This window comes from Hyperoodon ampullatus, assembly GCF_949752795.1.
Source record: "Hyperoodon ampullatus genome assembly, chromosome: 6".
In the NCBI taxonomy this organism is placed as follows: domain Eukaryota; kingdom Metazoa; phylum Chordata; class Mammalia; order Artiodactyla; family Ziphiidae; genus Hyperoodon; species Hyperoodon ampullatus.
This window is the reverse complement of record NC_136919.1, coordinates 21299807-21321283: the sequence shown is the minus strand read 5'-3', so window position 1 is coordinate 21321283 and position 21477 is coordinate 21299807. Positions and strand designations below refer to the sequence as shown.

The 21477-nt window shown below is 53.0% G+C and overlaps 2 protein-coding genes across 3 annotated transcripts; both read left to right on the top strand.

The window, feature by feature from the left end:
• Positions 1 to 3284: 3284 nt before the first annotated feature.
• PIGO (phosphatidylinositol glycan anchor biosynthesis class O) lies at positions 3285 to 10220 on the top strand (the record flags this gene model as incomplete). Of its 2 annotated transcripts, XM_079706986.1 has the most annotated exons (11): positions 3286 to 3796; positions 4401 to 4544; positions 4734 to 4857; positions 5517 to 5676; positions 5888 to 6067; positions 6316 to 6540; positions 7789 to 7840; positions 8414 to 8617; positions 8835 to 9049; positions 9663 to 9733; positions 9887 to 10220. In XM_079706986.1, 11 exons carry the CDS (start codon positions 3286 to 3288, stop codon positions 10146 to 10148), a joined length of 2148 nt encoding a protein of 715 aa, XP_079563112.1. In that variant the 3' UTR covers positions 10149 to 10220. The 2 variants fall into 2 exon arrangements, with proteins under 2 accessions (XP_079563111.1, XP_079563112.1); XM_079706985.1 differs by having other exon boundaries at positions 3285 to 3796; positions 6316 to 7840.
• A 2244-nt stretch (positions 10221 to 12464) lies between these two features.
• On the top strand, positions 12465 to 18435 carry FANCG (FA complementation group G). Its single transcript, XM_079706081.1, has 14 exons — positions 12465 to 12575; positions 12771 to 12861; positions 13551 to 13682; positions 13914 to 14116; positions 14853 to 14988; positions 15166 to 15296; positions 15397 to 15543; positions 15675 to 15826; positions 16196 to 16262; positions 16521 to 16810; positions 16962 to 17008; positions 17185 to 17340; positions 17800 to 17923; positions 18053 to 18435. Exons 1-14 carry the CDS (start codon positions 12480 to 12482, stop codon positions 18159 to 18161), a joined length of 1881 nt encoding a protein of 626 aa, XP_079562207.1. The 5' UTR covers positions 12465 to 12479; the 3' UTR covers positions 18162 to 18435.
• The last annotated feature ends 3042 nt before the right edge of the window (positions 18436 to 21477 follow it).

Below are 21477 nucleotides of genomic sequence, written 5' to 3'. Positions count from 1 at the left end.
TATTTATCTTTTTTATTATAGCCATCCTCCTGTGTTTAAAGTGGTATCTCCAGCATTTCCCTGATGGCTAATAATGTTGAGCACCTTCTCATGTGTTAATTGTTCATTCATATATTTTCTTCGGGACTTCCCTGGTGGCAAAGTGGTTAAGAATCCGCCGGCCAAGGCAGGGGACACGGGTTCGAGCCCTGGTCTGGGAAGATCCCACATGCTGCAGAGCAACTAAGCCCGTATGCCACAACTACTGAGCCCGCATGCTGCAGCTACTGAAGCCTGCGTGCCTAGAGCCCGTGCTCCGCAACAAGAGAAGCCACTGCAAAGAGAAGCCTGCACACTGCAACGAAGAGTGGCCCCCCGCTCACCGCAGCTAGAGAAAGCCCGCACACAGCAACAAAGACCAATGCAGCCAAAAATTTTTTTAAAGCCTTCTTTTTTTTTTTTACAACTTTATTGGAGTATAATTGCTTCACAATGGTGTATTAGTTTCTGCTTTATAACAGAGTGAATCAGTTATACATATACATCTGTTCCCATAGCCCTTCCCTCTTCCCTTCCCTCCCTCCCACCCTCCCTATCCCTCCCCTCCAGGTGGTCACAAAGCACCAAGCTGGTCTCCCTGTGCTATGCAGCTGCTTCCCACTAGCTATCTACCTTACATTTGGTAGTGTATATATGTCCATGCCTCTCTCTCGCTTTGTCACAGCTTACCCTTCCCCCTCCCCATATCCTCAAGTCCATTCTCAAGTAGGTCTGTGTCTTTATTCCTGTCTTACCCCTAGGTTCTTCATGACATTTTTTTCTTAAATTCCATATATATGTGTTAGCATACAGTATTTGTCTTTCTCTTTCTGACTTACTTCACTCTGTATGACAGACTCTAGGTCTATCCACCTCATTACAAATAGCTCAATTTCGTTTCTTTTTATGGCTGAGTAATATTCCACTGTATATATGTGCCACATCTTCTTTATCCATTCATCCGATGATGGACACTTAGGTTGTTTCCATCTCTGGGCTATTGTAAATAGAGCTGCAATGAACATTTTGGTACATGACTCTTTTTGAATTATGGTTTTCTCAGAGTATACTCTCAGTAGTGGGATTGCTGGGTCATATGGTAGTTCTATTTGTAGTTTTTTAAGAAACCTCCATACTGTTCTCCAAACTGGCTGTACCAATTCACATTCCCACCAGCAGTGCAAGAGTGTTCCCTTTTCTCCACACCCTCTCCAGCATTTATTGTTTCTAGATTTTTTGATGATGGCCATTCTGACTGGTGTGAGATGATATCTCATTGTACTTTTGATTTGCATTTCTCTAATTATCAGTGATGTTGAGCATCCTTTCATGTGTTTGTTGGCAATCTGTATATCTTCTTTTGAGAACTGCCTATTTAGGTCCTCACCCATTTTTGGATTGGGTTGTTTGTTTTTCTGATACTGAGGTGCATGAGCTGCTTGTTAGTTTTAGAGGTTAATCCTTTTTCAGCTGCTTCATTTGCAAATATTTTCTCCCATTCTGAGGGTTGTCTTTTGGTCTTGTTTATGGTTTCCTTTGCTGTGCAAAAGCTTTGAAGTTTCATTAGGTCCCATTTGTTTATTTTTGTTTTTATTTCCATTTCTCTAGGAGGTGGGTCAAAAAGGATCTTGCTGTGATTTATGTCCTAGAGTGTTCTGCCTATGTTTTCCTCTAAGAGTTTGATAGTTTCTGGCCTTACATTTAGGTCTTTAATCCATTTTGAGCTTACTTTTGTGAATGGTGTTAGGGAGTGATCTAATCTCATACTTTTACATGTACCTGTCCAGTTTTCCCAGCACCACTTAGTGAAGAGGCTGTCCTTTCTCCACTGTACATTCCTGCCTCCTTTATCAAAGATAAGGTGACCATATGTGCGTGGGTTTATCTCTGGGCTTTCTATCCTGTTCCATTGATCTATAAAAAAAAAAAAAGCCTTCTTTGGAGAAGTGTCTATTTAGATGCTTTGCTCATTAAAAAAATTTTTTTTTTAATTGAAATATAGTTGATTTACTATTTTGTGCCTCTTTGCCCATTTTTGAATTGGATTGTCTTATTACTGAGTATTACTGAGTTGTAAGATTCATCCTTGGAAAGGTGAATAATAAAATCTATCAGTTGGAGTCAGCTTGGCAAAAAGGGGGAAATAAATATTATCCCTATTTTACAGATGAGGTAATGCCCAATAGTGACAGTGAGTGGCAGGGCTAGGATTCAAGCTAAGTTTGGTTCCAGAGGCTTAGATCTTAGTCTTAACCAAGAATGGACAGTGGCTCCCTGAACTCTTCTAGTTTAGTGCCTTGCCCCCAATTCTAAATTACTATACTCTCCCATCAAACTCCCGTCTCTGGCCAGCCTGGCGTTCCTTGCCGAACTTCCTCGGGGGAGCCAGCAGATGGCGATCGGGACTCCCGAGGGTCGCTCTAGCCGGCGCACGCACCTCTGTGGTGCCAGGCCGCAGGCGCCGACGCTGCACTTCCGGGCGCCATTCAAGGTGAGCCGGGGCCTCCCCAAATCCCCTTGCGCTCGCTTTTGCCTGAATTTAGGGACCTTTCCACCCCACTCAGAGCTCGCAGTCTAGCGGGCCCCGTACCCAGGTCAGGGTGCCCAGCCGGAGGCCGGGTAGCCACCTGAGGTGACAGAGCCATCCGGACGTCTGGGTCCCAGCGAGGCCCAACTGCCTCAAGACCTCGCACCTCTGCCCTGCTGCGCCGGGGAGGTCGCGCTTCTGGTCTCCTGGCGATCCTGGCTGTCCGGAAGCGGAGTAGGACTCCTTCCCTTCGTCCCCTGGGTCCCCGCCAGGCGGCGCCATCAGCCTGGCCGGGATTCCCCTGCGGCTGCGAGCCCTGGCCACTCCAGGGGTGTTGAAATTGGCGAGGAGAGAGGAGAAACGGGCTGTCACAAAGCCGTGTACCACTTGGAATAAGTTTCTCTCGTGGGCTGTGTTTTCCATCATTAGGATCTCCTGGCGTACAAATTCCTATGCTCCACCCCCGAAGATCCTGATTCAGGGGATCTGGGGTGGCGCCTGGAAATCACCATTTTAATACAGCTGCTCCAGGTTGATGCCCATAGTCTGCGCACCTCGCCTTCAGAAACTCTGGTATAACTGGTGGAGAGGAACATTGCATTGGGTTGGTTATGGGACTGTTTATCTTCCGGAAGGCTTCCAAGAGGAGGTGATTCTAGCTGGGCTTTGTATTGAGAGACTAGACTATCTGCTGGTTCTTTGCCTCACAGTTATGAATTCCCTCCCCCGCCACCACCAGGATGCGGAAGATCTCAGTGCTGCTCTTCCTGGCCTGGGTGGGCTTCCTCTTCTACGCCGGCATTGCTCTCTTCACCAGTGGCTTCCTGCTCACCCGTTTGGAGCTCACCAACCATAGCAGCTGCCAAGAGCCCCCAGGCCCTGGGTCCCTGCCATGGGGGAGCCGAGGGGAGCCCGGGGCCTGCTGGATGGCTTCCCGATTCTCCCGGCTTGTGCTGGTGCTAATAGACGCTCTGCGATTTGACTTTGCCCAGCCCCAGCTCTCACATGTTTCTGGGGAGCCTCCCATCTCCCTGCCCTTCCTGGGCAAACTGGGCTTCTTGCAGAGGATCCTGGAAATTCAGCCCCACCATGCCAGGCTCTACCAGTCCAAGGTTGACCCCCCGACCACCACCATGCAGCGCCTCAAGGCCCTCACCACCGGCTCACTACCTACCTTTATTGACGCTGGCAGTAATTTTGCCAGCTACGCCATAGCGGAAGACAATCTCGTGAAGCAGCTTACCAGTACAGGTTAGTCGGGCCTCTTTGGTGGCCAGGAGTACCTTGGCAAATTTCTTTAGACATCAGAGAGCCAGAACTTTGGGTGCCCAACTGCGTGCTTGACTAGGAGTACAGGAAGGAGAAAGAGACCCTGGCTCTGTATGTAGGGAGCTCAGGTCCGGGCTCTGTCCTTCTGGCGTTTCTAATCTGCATGGGGTATTGGTTTTACTTTGGGCGAGCTCTCAGTAAAGGGGCAGGGGAGAGACGAAAAGAAGATGTGGGTCTGGTATTTTCAAAAGCGTGGAGAAGAGAGCAGAGGGTCCAGGCCCTGTCCACTCACTGACTGGGAAAAAGCAATATGTACCCAGGAAAAATAGAGCAGCAGAGGTAGCCAGGGGCTGAGGACTAGCAGAGCTTTTTATAGGAATAAGTAGTAAAAGGTCTGGGTGGAGTATGGTTACCAGGGAAAGCTTCCTGGCAGAAAATTTTAGGCCTTAAAGGATAAAGAGTTGTTGGATGGAACTGCTGTGCCTTAGAGTGCATGGTTGGGATTTCTGATAGATCTTTAAAAGGCCTCTCCTCTTCCCCCTCTCCTGACTCCTGCTCAGGCTGTGACCCACTCATGTCCCTGCAGGAAGGCGTGTGGTCTTCATGGGAGATGAAACCTGGAACGATCTTTTTCCTGGAGCTTTCTCCCAAGCTTTCTTTTTCCCGTCCTTCGATGTTAGAGACCTACACACAGTGGACAATGGTATCCTGGAACACCTCTACCCAACCAGTGAGCACGGGGCCAGAGGCAGGCCTGACTAAGACTGGGAGCTGGGGAGGGCTACGTCAGTCCACAAGTTCTGAACCTCCCATGGATGCAGTGGCCTGGGCTTGTGCCCCTGGACATAGGAGCATCAGAGCCAGGCTGGGGTTGAGGAGTGGGCCTTAGTCCCTTGTGCTCAGGTTCTCTCCTTCACAGTGGACAGTGGTGAATGGGATGTGCTGATTACTCACTTCCTGGGTGTGGATCACTGTGGCCACAAGCATGGCCCTCATCATCCTGAAATGGCCAAGAAACTTAGCCAAATGGACCAAGTGATCCAGTGAGTGTGGGATATTGGCTGGGGGAGTGGGTTTGTGTCTGAGAATCTCATAATATATGGTCCCAAGAGAAAAAAATCTTTATTTGGAACTCTTACTTGGCTGAATTCTGTCTTCTCTAGGCCTTTTTCTGAAGCTAGGGGCCTCATCTGTTTTGAGTAACTTAGCATGTGATTTTGGGCAGTAGGGTTATGACTGAAGAGGTGTTTTTTTGCCAGAGGTCTAGGCCTTACTAATGGAAGTTATGGCTGGGGGTAAATGGGCCCCTGAGAAAAATATTTTTTTTAATTTATTTATTTATTTATTTATTTTTGGCTGCGTTGGGTCTTTGTTGCTGCGTGGGGGCTTTCTCTAGTTGCGGCAAGCAGGGGCTACTCTTCGTTGCAGTGCACGGACTTCTCATTGCAGTGGCTTCTCTTGTTGCGGAGCATGGGTTCTAGGCACATGGGCTTCAGTAGTTGTGGCTTGCAGGCTCTAGAGCGCAGGCTCAGTAGTTGTGGTGCACAGGCTTAGTTGCTCTGCGGCATATGGGATCTTCCCGGACCAGGGCTCAAACCTGTGTCCCCTGCATTGGCAGGTGGATTCTTAACCACTGCATCACCAGGGAAGTCCCTGAGAACAATCTTTATCCCTACCTCCTGACACATTTCTTGGCCCCCAGGGGACTCGTGGAGCGTCTGGAGAATGACACACTGCTGGTAGTGACTGGGGACCATGGGATGACCACGAGTGGGAACCATGGAGGGGACAGTGAGCTGGAGACCTCAGCTGCACTTTTTCTGTATAGTCCCACAGCCCTCTTCCCCAGTGCCCCACCAGAGGTGAGGCCTGAGGTGTGCTCTGTGTGGTTTCCCGCTATTCAATCCACATCATAATCGTAGCATCCTTGTGGATCCCTCCATTTTAAGCCCCCAAATTCATAACCCTGGGCATCCCCCATTCTTATTTCCTACCTAGGCCCCTATGTCTTCCATCCTAAACACTGACCTCAGCTCTTTGTTGAACCCGTTGACCCCTGTCCTTGTTCTCTAGGAGCCAGAGGTAATTCCTCAAATCAGCATTGTGCCTACGCTGGCCCTGCTGTTGGGCCTGCCCATCCCATTTGGGAACATCGGGGAGGTGATAGCTGAGGTGTTCTCAGAGGTTGAAGACTCCCAGCCTCACTCTTCTACTCTGGCCCAAGCCTCAGCTCTCCATCTCAATGCCCAGCAGGTAGGTAATGGGCTGGGCTTCCAGGTGACAGAGTTAGGTTGAGCATGGGAGAAGCATAATGACCCACTCTGCTGTGCTTTGTTCAGTCTTAATATCACATTCCATAGCCAAGTACGCCCTCTCTCCCTGTCCTGGACGGAGTTTGGGTCCCTGATTTCTAGGTACCCCATATGGTAATACTTGTCCTTGTCTGTGTCCCACTTCACGTCTCTGAGCTTTTCCCCTTGGTCTCTGATCTTTTCTGCCAGGTGTCCCGATTTCTTCACACCTACTCAACTGCTGCTCAGGACCTCCAAGTTAAGGAGCTTCATCGACTGCAGCACCTCTTCTCCAAAGCTTCTGCTGACTACCAGCGGCTTCTGCAGAGCCCCCAGGGGGCTGAGGCAGCGCTACAGACTGTGATTACTGAGCTGCAGCAGTTCCTGCGGGGAGTTCGGGCCATGTGCATTGAGTCTTGGGCTCGTTTTTCTCTGGTCCGCATGGCAGGGGGTGCTGCTCTCTTGGCTGCTACCTGCTTTCTTTGCCTACTGGTATCCCAGTGGGCAACATCTCCAGGCTTCTATTTCCGCCCTCTCCTAATACCCATGGCCGGGGGTTTGACTGGGGCCGTGGTGTGTGCTGGACTCCTGGCAACTACTGGGCTGAAGCTGGATTCAGTGGTTCTAGGGGCCATGGCTGCAGTGGGCTCACTTCTGCCTTTTCTGTGGAAAGCCTGGGCTGGCTGGGGAGCTAAGAGGCCCCTGGCAGCCCTGCTTCCCATGCCTGGGCCTGTCCTGTTACTCCTGCTCATTCGCTTTGCTGGTTTTTTCTCTGATAGCTTTGTTATAGCCGAGGCCAGGGCCGCCCCCTTCCTTTTGATCTCACTCATCTTGCTCCTGGTTGCCCAGCTTCACTGGGAGGGCAAGCTGCTGCCACCTAAGCTACTCACAATACCTCGCCTTGGCTTTCTGACCCCGGCAGGCCCCCCACGTCACAATGGCACGCATGCCCTGGGGCTTGGAGTTGGGTTGCTTTTATGTATAAGGCTAGCTGGGCTTTTTCATCGCTGCCCTGAAGAGACGCCTGCTTGCAGCTCCTCTCCCTGGCTGAGTCCCCTGGCATCCATGGTGGGTGGTCGAGCCAAGAATGTGTGGTATGGAGCTTGTGTGGGGGCGCTGGCGGCCCTGTTAGCTGCTGTGCGCCTGTGGCTTCGCCGCTATGGTAATCTCAAGAGCCCTGAGCCCCCTGTGCTCTTTGTGCGCTGGGGGCTGCCGCTGATGGGACTAGGCACTGCCGCCTACTGGGCCTTGGCATCAGGGGCCGATGAAGCACCCCCACGTCTCCGGGCCCTGGTCGCTGGGGCATCAGTTATGTTACCTAGGGCTGTGGCCGGGTTGGCTGCTTCAGGGCTCATGCTGCTGCTCTGGAGGCCTGTGACGGTGCTGGTGAAAGCTGCAGCGGGTGCTCCACGGACCAGGACTGTCCTCACTCCCTTCTCAGGCCCCCCCACTTCTCAGGCTGACCTGGATTATGTGGTTCCTCAAATCTACCGACACATGCAGGAGGAGTTCCGGGGCCGGCTAGAGAGGACCAAATCTCAGGGCCCCCTGATGGTGGCCGCCTATCAGTTGGGGAGTGTCTACTCAGCTGCTATGGTCACGGCCCTCACCCTCTTGGCTTTTCCACTTCTGCTATTGCATGCAGAGCGCATTAGCCTTGTGTTCCTGCTTCTGTTTCTGCAGAGCTTCCTTCTCCTGCATCTGCTTGCTGCTGGGATACCCATCACCACCCCTGGTAAATACATATCTCAGCCCTGATTCATCCAAGGACAGTAGTGATGTGAATTCAGCCCCTCTTATTTTCAGGGAGGTGTCGCTCCTCAGGTTCTTCACCTTGATACAGGGTCTCACGCCCCAACAGTTGAGAGGGTCTTCCTGATGTCCTGTCTCTTTTATCTGCTGTAGCCAAGCTAATTGATCCCTCCCATTGGCTTTCAGGGCCAGCAGGGTTCATGGAGGAGGGAGACAAACAGTACTCCAAGACTCAATTCTTATGGAAATGCTGCATCCTCGTGAGCGCATTTCCTAATTCTCCAGTGATGAGAGTGGTGAATTATGAGTATATTCACCACTCACAGTGAGCTGTGTGTATATGAGAGAAAGAGGTTGACCACAGGTTAGAGCAGTGGGGCTTTGTGCCACAGAGGGAATTAGAATAACAGAGTGTTGACTGTTAGAAGCTTGGAGTGATGGGCATGCTCGTGTGTAAGAGACAGCACTGAGGTAGTAGGTGTATATGATCTTGGGGCAGTGGGCTGTGGGTTAGGGAGTGGGATGTGACTGTAAAGAGGCATATCTCTTCCCCCAGGTCCTTTTACTGTGCCTTGGCAGGCAGTCTCTGCTTGGGCCTTCATGGCAACACAGACCTTCTATTCCACGGGTCACCAGCCCGTCTTTCCAGCTATCCATTGGCATGCTGCCTTCGTGGGAGTCCCAGAGGGCCATGACTTTACCTGGCTGTCTGCTTTGCTGGTGGGAACCAACACCTTTGCCTCCCATATCCTCTTTGCAGGTACCTCCTCATTCCTCCCTTGCTTCCATTGTTTACTCTGGCTTCGTGGAAGGAAAGGAAACCCCAGGATTTGAGTGGGGAAATGTGATTTTGTTAGATCTTTGGCACCCCTTGGCCTTTGCTAATTGGAGGCTGAGCCAACTAGGGTAGTTGGGGGCCAGGGTGGCCTGGTCCCTGGGTCCTCCATTGATTCTAGCCCTGCCTTCCTCTGAGGCAGTAGGTTGCCCATTGCTCCTGCTCTGGCCCTTTCTCTGTGAGAGTCAAGGGCCCCGGAAGAGGCGGCAGCCCCCAGGGAATGAAGCTGAGGCCAGAGCCAGGCCTGAGGAGGAGGAGGAGCCACTGATGGAGATGCGGCTCCGGGATGCGCCTCACCACTTCAATGCAGCGCTGCTGCAGCTGGGCCTCAAGTACCTCTTTGTCCTTGGTATTCAGGTAGGTGCAGGGGAGAGATCATGGAGTTAGTGATCTTTTCTCATGCATGTACATCACATTCTTTCACACTTTGCCAAAACCCTAGGAGAGAGCCTTGACTGAGGTATAGATAAGTGAAGTGATTGCCCAAAGGCCAGTGGCCTCAAATGGCAGTATTAAGACTTGAACCTGGGTCTCCTTCATCCTAGTCTCGGATTGTGTCCTCTCTACAAGCTAGATCTGGACCTGATGGTTGCATCTGGGGATTACTCCATTAGTGGACAGACTGGAAGAGCTGAGGTGATGGCCAGGATTCTTTCCCAATCTGTGATCATTGATCTTCCTTTCCTTCAGAGGCAGAAGGTGTGACTCTGACATTCCCTCCACCCTGGGAAGCAGAGCCTGAGTGTCAGCGGCACAGATGAATAGTGCTTGCCCAAGGTCACACTGCAAGTCGTGGCTGGGCCAGGAAAAGAATTAGGTCTCCTAACTCCTAGCCCAGGGTTTTTTTCCACTGACAGTCACACTACTTTCCTTCCCCTTCCATTCTTCACAGGGACCTGCAGCAATTCTCTATTTGACCTGCTTCCTCCTCCCCTTCCTAAATAACTTGACCCCTCCTCTCTTCCCTTAGATTTTGGCCTGTGCCTTGGCAGCCTCCATCCTCCGCAGGCATCTCATGGTCTGGAAGGTGTTTGCCCCCAAGTGAGTGGATTTGCTTGAGAAGTACTGGTGTGGGGGAGGGTGAAGCTTGGAGCAAACAGTGAACATCCAGAGTGGACAAGGTTTTGCCTCAGCAGGGAAAAGGCTCTAGACCTCCTGTCTGTGTCCTTTGAGATTCTCGACCTTTCTTTGCAGGTTCATTTTTGAGGCCATGGGCTTCATTGTGAGCAGCGTGGGACTTTGCCTGGGCATAGCTTTGGTCATGCGAGTGGATGGTGCTGTGAGCTCCTGGTTCAGGCAGTTAGTTCTGGCCCAGCAGAAAGCTGGAGAACAATCTAGCCTGGTCTATACGGGTGCTGGATCATCTGCAAGAGAGGCTCAGTCACACCTCTTACCACCATGCAGCCAGGATCTTTTGGCATCTGGGACTTCATTATTTTATAATTCAAAATCATAGTGGAGCCTAATCCGTAACTCCTGCTTTGGATACATCTGAGGGACTGAGGGGCTGCCTCCGAAGTGGAATAAAATAATGATGTAAATATGTGTGTCTGAGGTGTGGGGGAGCCCCCATTGTCCTGTAGGGGATATGAGGAGGGTCAGTCTCCCCTCATCCAGGCACAGATGGGATCAGCCGTCTTATGGAGACCTGGCCACATCTGAGAACCTCTGGGAGGTGGTTGGAGTTGTCTGAATTCACTTCTCCCAACTCTTCCCAAATCACTACTGTTATTTCACCTGCCATTTTCCTTTGCCATGGAACGTATTTTATTAAATTCTTTTGCTTTGGCTGATAACAGAGATGGCTGAAAAGACAGGCCCAGGCATCATGGAGCACACAGACTTTCACTGTCTAAAGCCCCAATAGTGCTGTATTTCCTCCTCCTCAACTGTGTCCTTTTACTTCAGAACACCCTTTGCCCTTCACGTCTGTGGAGGCTTTCCTGGTTTCCCAACCTATGCTGCCTTTTATCAGACCTACTCACCCATCTAACACACCTTGTCCCATTGATTATTCCTGACTTGAAGCCAAAATTGTATGAATCTAATGCTCCTCACACGTCTCCCGTGCCCTCCATCCACCTCACTACTCCTGTGTCATGTTGAAGTGCTGGCATGAAATCCTCATGGAAACATCCATCAAAGAAGTGGGGAAGAGGTTCTGAGAAGGGTCAGGACTGGGGTTTGAGGTTTGAGGGTGCCCAGGACAGGAAGAGATGAGACCACTGAAAGATGATGTATATGATTTTTTTTTTTTTTTTTTTAAATTTATGGCTGTGTTGGGTCTTCGTTTCTGTGCGAGGGCTTTCTCTAGTTGCGGCAAGCGGGGGCCACTCCTCACCGCGGCGCGCGGGCCCCTCACCATCGCAGCCTCTCCCGCCGCGGAGCACAGGCTCCAGACGCACAGGCCCAGCAATTGTGGCTCACGGGGCCAGCCGCTCCGCGGCATGTGGGATCCTCCCAGACCAGGGCTCGAACCCGTGTCCCCTGCACCGGCAGGCAGACTCTCAACCACTGCGCCACCAGGGAAGCCCGATGTATATGATTTGCAAATAATTTCTCCCACTTTGTGACTTTTCTTTGAGTTTTCTTTTTTTATTGAGGTATAATTGACATCTTTGAATTTTCTTTTTTTCCCAGTTTATTGAGATATAATTGACATACATCACTGGATAAGTTTAAGGTGTACAGCATAACAGTTTGACTTACATCTTTGAATTTTCTTGATGGTGTCTTGGTAGCACAAGAGTTTTTAATTTTAACGAAGTCCAATTTATCCATTTTGAGTTGACTTTATAGATGGCAAGTGTCGCAGCTTGTTTCTTATTTGCGTAAGGATCTCCAATTCTCCCACCTCCGTAATTTGAAAGGACTGAGCAGGTATATTTGAGCAGGGCAGGCTGCACAGGCACAGGGCTGCGCTGCCAGCTAGTCGGACTGCATGTGGTTAAGCAGACTGTGGTGAGCGTGTTGGTGGTCCATGGTGAGCAGAGATAGGATGGACCAATTACCGAGGGACTCAAGTCTCAGGTCAGTTTTCGGACGTGCAGGCCCAGCGGCCACGGCTCACGGGCCCAGCCGCTTTACGGCATGTGGGATCCTCCCGGACCGGGGCACGAACCCGCGTCCCCTGCATCGGCAGGCGGACTCCCCACCACTGCGCCACCAGGGAAGCCCAGGTCAGTTCTTTTTGAAGACACTTCTGGGTCTGGACCTTTCGTGGCGGCTCCCGGCGGTACTACAACTCCCAGCGTGCATCGCGCGGGCCAGCCCTCCGCGGCGGGGGAAATCCCCGGCCGACCTGGATGTGTAGCGGCGAGGGAAGAGCTGAGCCGCGGGTTTCGGGTTTTTGAGGTCGACTTAAGGCTTTGGCCTCCGCGAGGGCTGAGCAACGAAACGGCAAGCCGTGTGACCTACCCACTCAGACGCGCCCCCGGCCTCTGGCCCGCCTCTGCCTTCCTCTCTGGTCTGGCCGCGACTCGTTTCTTCCAGTTTCCCGCGGGGAGTAACCCTTGAAGACGACCAACCGCAGCCGAGCATTTTGCCGGCTGGGCCAATCAGAGGCGCGGGTAGAAGAGGCGGAGGTAGAAGCCCCGCCAGGCGGCCAGCGGGGTGTCCGTTTCTCCCGGAAAGGGTAGGCCGACCCGGCTGGAACCCCGAGGGGAGCAAAGGAGCCTTGGCTGGGTGCGGAAGTGCACGGGCCTCTCCGCTCTCAGTGGGGCGTCAGAGGGGCCAGGCTTACCCTTCAGCGGCTCCCTTTAGGTGTCTGGGCCCAGACTCGGCCGCCATGGCTCACAGGACCCCTCCGGGCTCTTCAGCCTCACACGCCAGCTGCCTGGACCTGTGGAGGGAAAAGAATGACCAACTAGTTAAACAGGCCAAGGTAACGCGGTTGCTGGGACCCTCGCTTTGCACCCCCAAAGTACCAGGAAAGGGGTATGCAGTAGATTTACCCTGGCCGATGGGGAGGGGCTGAGCGTGACCTCCCCTAAATAGCCAGAAATGGCTGGAGAATGACATCCCTTGCCACAGCTGCAAGGGGAGAGGGAAGGACTGTACCCCACCCCACATTTGTTAGGTTGCTCAGGACTCAGGTCTGTCTCCGAGGCGACAGCAGTTGGCTCAAGGTGCACTGGAAGGGCTCCGGGGACTCCTCCATAATCTGCAAGGTAAGGGGCGCCCTCCCCAGGATGGTCACTGCCTTCCTCCACAGCCAGAGACCAGTTCCTCTTCTGCATTTCTGGGATTGAGGAGATTACTCAGGGGGTAAGGGGTTCTGGAATCGTCTTTATACAGGTGAATCTCTCTCCTTACTCACACACACACCACCACCACCACCACCACCCCAGCATTTGAAGAAGTGGTCTCCAGGATGGTCTGTTTGGAAAACCTTCTGCCCTTTCCAAATTCTCTGTCCAAAGGGTGGATTCTTTTTCTTTTTTTGGCTGCGTTGGGTCTTTGTTGCTACGTGCGGGCCCTCTCCAGTTGCAGCGAGTGGGGGCCACTCTTCGTTGTGGTGCGCGGGCCCCTCATTGCGGTGGCTTCTCGTTGTGGAGCACGGGCTCTAGGTGCGTGGGCTTCAGTGGTTGTGGTACGCGGGCCCAGTAGTTGTGGCTCGCAGGCTCTAGAGCGCAGGCTCAGCAGCTGTGGCGCACAGGCCTAGTTGCTCCGCGGCATGTGGGATCTTCCCGGACCAGGGCTCGAACCCGTGTCCCCTACATTGGCAGGTGGATTCTTAACCACTGCGCCACCAGGGAAGTCTCCAAAGGGTGGTTTCTTTACTGAGGCCATTTTGGTTGGGGTGGGGTGATCTCTCTCACCTGAGAGTGGTCTGTGAGACCAGCATTTGTTGCTCCAGGGCTCCCTGCAGCTGTTTCTGTTCTCCCCTTGGAACTGACTGTCATCTGCAATTTCATTACCCTGAGGGCAAGCCTGGCCCAGGGTTTCACTGAGGACCTGGCACAGGATATCCAGCAGGGCCTAGAGAGAGGTAAGGGCCAGAGATTGCCTTCCATGCCCCTGCCAGCCTCAGGCTGGGCTTAAGTTCTTGCAAGGGGGGTAGGAGGAGCAACATAATCTGTCATCTCCACGGAGATGCCCTTCTCTGATCCTCCATGTGCTCCTCGGACCAGGAGCACCTTTGTGACCTTTGGGCTCCTGCAGAGAAGAAAAGCCAGAGATGAGGTCCCACCTCAGCTTTATGTGTGTGTATACTCTACAGTGCTGGAGACCCAGGAGCAGCTGAAGGCCAGGCTGGAACATGGGCTCAGGGGGCTGTGGGACTCTGTCCTCCATGTTTCCTCCCTTCTGCCGGAGCTGCTCCCTGCCCTTCACCACCTTGCTGGCCTGCAGGCTGCCCTTTGGCTGAGCACTGACCGTCTTGGGGACCTGACTTTGCTGCTGCAGACCCTGAATGTTAGCCAGGTAATTCAGGTAGTGATCTGAACCTAAGGGTCTCTTTCCTCCTCCCACCCTTCCTAGCTGCAGTATCATCATTATGTGTTGGAAAGGCTGCTGGGTTGGTGTTCAGAGGACCCAGGTTCTCTCAGGGACTGTTAGGTGACCTTGCTCTGGTTTGTTGCTCATTGGAGGGATTCTCTTGGGAGCCTGATTATCTTGGGTAGAATTAGAGCTCTCATGACCTTGCTGAAGGCACCTCCCAGTCTCACTCTTCTCATCAGTAACCCAAACATGGTCGTTGCCCTGTGTCCTTGTGGGCTTATCCTGAGTGAGGAGACTCATTAAAATAAATCATCTCTGCCCCAGGTTTTTCTTCCTCTCTTTATCCTTGCCCCACAGCTATCGATCTCTTAGAATTGAGGGAACAAGAATCAGGAGGGGACTCCCCTGGTGGCGCAGTGGTTGGGAGTCCGCCTGCCGATGCAGGGGACGCGGGTTTGTGCCCCGGTCCGGGAGGATCCCACATGCTGTGGAGTGGCTGGGCCCGTGAGCCATGGCTGTTGGGCCTGTGTATCTGGAGCCAGTGCTCCGCAGCGGGAGAGGCCACAGCAGTGAGAGGCCCGCATACTACAAAAAAAAAAAAAAAAAAAGAAAGAAAGAATCAGGAGGATCCTTAAGTTCAAAGTCCAGCCAGGGTGGACTGAGATAGGTGAAGGGGTAGTTACAGGCTTGGAACCTCTGATCATCCTTCTTTCCCCAGAGCAGGGCCTCTGAGGATCTGCTGCTACTCCTGAAAACTTGGAGGCCCCCAGCTGAAGAGTCAGATGCTCCGTTGACCCTGCAGGATGCCCAGGACTTGAGGGGTGTCCTTCTGACAGCATTTGCTTATCGCCAAGGCCAGCTAGCAATCTGACTTGTCCCTTCCTCCCCACTCCTTGTCTTAAGGGGTCCTCTGGGCTCATGTCTTCTCTATGCTCTACCCTTCAGCTCAGTAGAGCTTCTCTGTGCTCTTCTTCCCCATCATGCCCCCTGCCCTATTGGCCTCTCTAAGCTCACACCCTGGTTGCCCACAGGCCTCCAGGAGCTGATCACAGGGAACCTGCCCAGGGCACTGAGCAGCCTGCATGAAGCGGCCTCAGGTCTGTGCCCACGACCTGTGTTGGTCCAGGTGTACACAGCCCTGGGGACCTGTCTTCGTAAGATGGTAAAGACAGTCCTAGGGTGGGTTGGGGAAACCAGGGGTGTTAGGAGCAGCTTTCTGCTTTTTGAGGGTAGCTGAGGCTTGTGTCCTCTCACCTCTCTAGGGCAGTCCACAGAGAGCTCTGCTGTACTTGGTTGCAGCCCTGAAAGGGGAATCAACCTGTGGTCCCCCGCTTCTGGAGGCCTCCAGGCTGTATCGGCAACTGGAGAACACGGCAGCAGAGATTGAGTGTCTGGAGCTGCTGGTTGAGGTAAGGAACTGTGTCAGGCGAAGATACGGGGACTGCTGAGATGCTTGTGTTGGGGTAACTAGTCAAGGTATAAGTAGAAGGAAGTATGGTTCCCAGAGATTATAGATATACGTTCTTTTTGTTCTCTCTAGGCCTTGAGTGTCACTCATATCCCTGAAGCCCCACAGCTTCTCATTGAGGTAGAGTTACTACTCGCACGACCTGACCCAGCCTCTCCCCTTCACTGTGGCACACAGAGCCAGGCCAAGTACCTGCTAGCAAGCCGATGCCTACAGACGGGAAGGTGAGGTTCACCTTGCTTACCTGAGCTCCTCTTCCCACTTCTGACGCCTCCCCTGTGCTGTGACTCTGCTTCTGTTCTTACGAGTTGGGGGGATGGACAAGTCAGGGGCAGGACATGGGTCCCCACTCTCAGCTTCCTGCCTTGATGCTGGACCTGAACTGAGGATTCTTTACCCAGACACTAACCTCCTGTATCTTGAAAACTCTAAAGTCTTCTCCCAAATCCAGTCTGTAAGTAGTAGAGATCCATACTGAGCCAGTGTTGGAGTCCCCAAGCCTCGCCCTCCCCACACCCCAGTGCCCTTAGCTAAAAGCCCTTGGAGTGCCCTGCTGTGGCCTAAGGTGAGGCTCATGGGTTATGACTCTTCAGGGCAGAGAATGCTGCAGAACATTACCTGGACCTGCTGGCCCTGTTGCTGGATGGCTCGGAGCCAAAGGTGGGTATGTCGTGTTTCTCTGCAATGGGGTGGGAGGGTTGGAGTCTCCTTTGGAGTAGAGCAGGACTGCTTTTTTCTGACTTTTCCTCTGCTGTTCTTTCTGTCCAATCTGGGGCACCAGACTGGGAAGGTTCCCAGAGCAAGGGGGATCCAGGCAGCAAGCAGTGGGTGGTCTCTGCATGATACCAGAGCCTGGTGAAGAGGTTGGGGGTGGGGGCTCATGTCTCTTCAAGACACTGCATTCTCCTCCCACCCCAGTTCTCCCCACCCCCATGCCCCCCAGGGCCCTGTGTGCCTGAGGTGTTCTTGGAGGCAGCAGCAGCGCTGATTCAGGCAGGCCGAGCCCAGGATGCTTTGACCGTGTGTGAGGAGCTGCTTAGCCGCATGTCATCCCTGCTTCCCAAGAGGCCCCGGCTGTGGGAAGATGGCAGAAGAGGAACCAAAGAGTTACCACACTGCTCACCCTGGGTCTCTGCCACCTGTCTGCTTCAGGGCCACGCTCGGGTGCAACTGGGGCCCCAAAAGGAGGCAATTAGTGAATTTAGCCGGTGAGCCCAGGAAGCCAACCAGGGCCCTCCGGGAAATGTGGAGGGATAATATTCTAACTGGGACCTGAGTTGGTGAGCTCCATTCTTATCTACTCACCCTAGAGTTTCTGAGGTTGACTCTTCTTTACCCCTGCTCTGTGTCCCACTTCAGGTGCCTTGAGCTGCTCTTCCAGGCCACACCCGAGGATAAAGAACAAGGTGATCTAGACTCTCAGTTTTCCTCTGTGGTGGTGGTGGCTTCCTTTCCATGTGTCCTAGCCCACCAGGAGATTTAAGAGAAAGGGATTCCAAACACAAGAGATAGAGAGGGAACTTGAGGTGTTGGTGACAGTGTGGCTGGGAACACATGTCTTGACTTTGGAAGTGGTCCCCAGGGCCTGCTTCCAGCTGTGAGCAGGGGTGTACATCAGATGTGACACTACAACAGCTTCGAGCAGCCGCCCTGATTAGTCGTGGACTGGAATGGGTGGCCAGTGGCCAGGATACCAAAGCCCTACAGGACTTCCTTCTCAGTGTGCAGGTGTGCCCAGGTATGTACATGTGCAAGACATCAGCTATGCACAGATGCATAAGGACAGAGAGGGCCGTGGGGGAGGTACCTGGGGATTAGTGGAAGAGTGATGTTCCTTGATAGGAGGGGTGAATGGGGTTGTGCCTGTATATATATAGGGATATGTCCAGGTATGCAGACATATGCAAGACATATACAAGTGTGTATGAAGGCCTCTCAGGAGTTCTCTAGGCTTCCCAGTGTCTTCAGACACAGAGACCATAACTGTGCTGAGAATGTGTTCGGCAGGAGCAGGGTCAGCTGAGCCCTTTGTCCTGGGCAGGCAGTGCCCAGGGATAGGCATGGTTGGCAGTGATGTACCCCTGGTACCATGTAGGCAAGACACTTCCCTGTTCTAGGCCTTAGTTTTCCCTTTTATAAAATGATGCTTAAGTCTGTGTCAAGTTCTAAGGCTCTCTACTCTGGGGTGGGGCTACAGGTAATCAAGACGCTTTCTTTCACCTGCTTCAGACTCTGAGGAGGCTGGATCGGAGGGATGAGGCCACTGCTCTCTGGCGGAGGCTGGAGGCCCAAACTGAGATGCCACAGGAGAATGCTGCATGGTGAGGTTGAGAGGCAGCTGGTGTCCTGGAGTCCTTGGGCCTATTGGGAGTGGTGGTGAATGAAAGGGAGGGAATGGCTGCACAGTCTTCTGCCTGTCCTCCCTTAGACATCACCCTTTTTGCTTTCAGGTCTCTCCCCCTGTACCTAGAAACCTGTTTGAGCTGGATCCATCCCCCTGACCGTGAAACCCTTCTTGAGGAATTTCGGACGTCTCTGCTGGAGACTTGTGACCTGTAGCTGCCACGTTTCAAAGAACCTGAGCTGGGGCCTCAGTGGGCCATCTGTGGGGAGGGCTTTCTGCTATACCGTCCTTGGGGAACATGGCTGGAGCTGACCATTCCAATATAAGTCTGGCATTGGAGAGGCTGGTGGTAGTTCTCCAAAATTTGGTCTGGTTACTGCTGTTCTGGTTCCAGAAGAAGCCCCCCTTCCATCAACAAGGCATTGACTTTGCTCATAGCACCTTTTTTCCTGTTTCCCTTTTCATGTGTTGAGTAAAATTTCATGCCTATCTCTTGTCTGCCTACTACATACACTTGAGTGGGAAGACAAAGCTGTCTGATTCAGTTGAGTGCTGGTTGTCTATGATACCTTCTCCCAACATCATCTACCTTATGAGCCTCAGGAGAAAGGGCTACAGGAATCCTTACTCAGGTGGCAGTGCCTTTAGTCCTTGTTGCCTAAAAGCAAAACCCCAAAGCCCAGGATCCTTTGTGAGGTGACAGAATGAGTGGAGTTAGGTCTGGAAGGTGGTGCCCTCAGGAGAAGGGCAAGTATCTGATTCTTAGAGCAGAGAGACAAACAGACCTCTGAGTCTCTCAGAGTGACTCCCCCGCCTCCCTCATCCCAGATTTGGATTTCCACTGTCTCAGTCAAATGTGTCTGTGTGGATAGGGGGTGAAGGGTGAATTCAGTCAACAGGCCCCCAAAGCTGCCTATTGAATATAGTCAGGGCTAGCTGGCATTTTGGGCCCGAGGACTTCAAGTCTCAGCCTACAATTTTCTGGCTGCTTCGGGCTCTGTTGAATCCGCTGTGTGTTCTGTAGTTGCCTATTGACTCCTCTCTGGACTTGACTGCCCTCCCTCGTTTAGCCATAAATATTAATACCTGGTGGTAAGAGGAAGCATATATCTCCAAGCGCTGAGGAACTGTAAAGCCTATGGGATTAGGATTACCAAAGGGTGCAATGACAATAAAGTAGAGTGGATTAAGAGCTGGGGTGCTAGTCAAAGAGTCCAGAATAGAGATGGCTGGAGCCAGCGTATTGAAGGAGCAAGGAGAGGGGTTAGGGTGGAGACTCAGGTTTTGGAAGAAGATGGGTGTGTAGGTTATCACTACAACAGGACTAGACTAATACAAGGGTTCAATCCATTGTGCCAGGTTTTTCCAGCAGGATAAGCTCAGGAGCCAATGAACTGAAGCCAAGTGGGAGAGCCTGCCTCCCAGGGATAAAGCCTCTCCTTTCGCCAGTCGATCTGGCCCTCTTCCTTTCGTTGATTGGTCGAGAATCCCAATCCGTCGAGGAAGCGTAGCGTTGCGGCCAATTGCCGTGGCGTTACTAGGCGTGTTGCATCCCTGAGGCGGGAGCCGGGCAGCAAGCGAATTTCCTGATTGGCTTCGGTCCGCGGGTTGCTGGGGGGAGGCGCGGAGAGGCGGGAGGGAGTCCCCAGGGCAGGCGCTGATTGGCTGAGGTGAGAGCACCTCTCCTTCCGATGATTCGGCTCTTCTCGGCTCAGTCTTAGCGAAGCGTCCGCAGCCGTCGTTTGGGCGGTCGCTGCAGCTGCCCCCTCGCGGATCAGGCGTCAGCCTCTTCCGCCCGCCCGCCCACCGCCCCGGTGCCGCTGGGAGGAAGCGAGAGGGAGGCCGTCTGCGGGTTTGTCGGTCCGCTCGTTCTCCGCCCGGGAGACCCAAGCCCCAGCCCAGTCGGTCGCCTGCCACCCCTTGTAGCCGTTACCCACGGGCCGCCACAGCCGCCGGCCGGGAGAGGCGTGCGCCATGGCCTCCGGAGCTGAGTGAGTGTGTGCGCGCACCGGCCGACCCGCTGCGCTGGGTAGGCCCGGCCGGGCCTGGCTGTGGGCGCGTCTAGGAGGTGGAGACAGGGAAGGAGGGAGAGGAGAGGAGAGAAAGGGGGCGGATGAGGAGCCGCGGACCCATCTGGGCCCGGCTGCGCCCCCGCGCGCCCCCTAGGCGGGGCTTGCGTTGGGCCTGGGTCGGGGCCTGGGACAGATCGTGCTGTGTCATGCAGGCCCGGGCCGGCATGACTGGCTCCTCTGGGCGGTCGTCCCGGCCTAGTGAGGTCTGCGGGCCCACACTGCTGGCGCGGCGCCCCGGGGCCTGGGGGCGCCCACCTGCGATCCGGTCTGCCACCCGCTCTAGGCCGTTGGTCCCCAGAGAGTGCAGGCCTCGCGGGCCCAACGCCCTAACTGCGCCCGGTGGGCGTGGACTTTGGGCCACGTGAAGGTCTTAGGAGCCCGGAGACCGAGGCGGAGGCCGGAGCAGGGGAAGGCCTGGCGAGCTCAGGGAAGCTCACGACGGCCACTTTTAGAGCCGGCTCGGCCTGGCTTGTTGTTGGCATCGTCTACGACCTGAGTGGTGAGAGGCTGTTGGGGAGAGGCGGGCCCAGCCTTTCGCATCTGGCCGCCTTCATACTTTACGCCTGTTGTTATTCATACGAGAAGGCTTTAGTCAGTTTTCCTTGATGTTGTGAAATGAGGTTCATTAGGTTCTTGCTAAAATTCAAACTTCAGTTCGTATTTTGTGAGCCTTTCTAGATTTCAGCCTTTGAGGTGTGAGAGAGTTGCCTTAACTAGTCAAACACACACGTTCCTTTCCCTAAGTAGTTATGTTGAGAAATCCTGGGCCCTCTACTCAGGAAAGCATCAGATAAAACCTGGCCACCTCTACCTATTTTAGAATTAAGAGCTTTAGATACTGGTGGGGGGGGGAAGACACCCTCATCCTATGGAAACCCTTCTATGCAAATCACCTTCCTGACTTGAGAGTTTAGTTTTTTTTGAGATGTGTTCCTTTTTCTCAAGTTTCTGAATTGAGATGAAGTATTACTCAGGTGCCTGTTTAAAAGGACTGCTTAATAAAGAATTAAAGTAGTCTCTTAGTCTTTAGTTTCCAAGACTAAAAGTCCAAAATTCTTGGAACCTGGCATCATAGACAGTTTCTGATCTATAGGTCATCTTGATGACTTACCTGAACTCTGTCCAAGTCCCCTGTGGCCCATTGGGGTTCTGGAAAGGGCCTGACTCATGCATAAGACCAGCGGGATGTCCCCAGAGAGCCTCCGGGACGGCTCTTGGCCCATGATCAAACTGAATTCCCTCATTTAGAGATTACTTCCTTTGATCTCAGTAGAGAGATGTGGAATTAAAGATCCTTACTTTAAGGGAAAAGCATCCCACTCATCTCCAGTGCTGGGGTCAGGAATGGTAGGCAGATTGGAGGTTTTCCTAGGATGCAGCTTTGGGGTTAAAATACAAACTGATGACTAGAGGCATCTGGCATTTTGTTTTTCTCTAGCCCTTGTCCTATACATCAAAC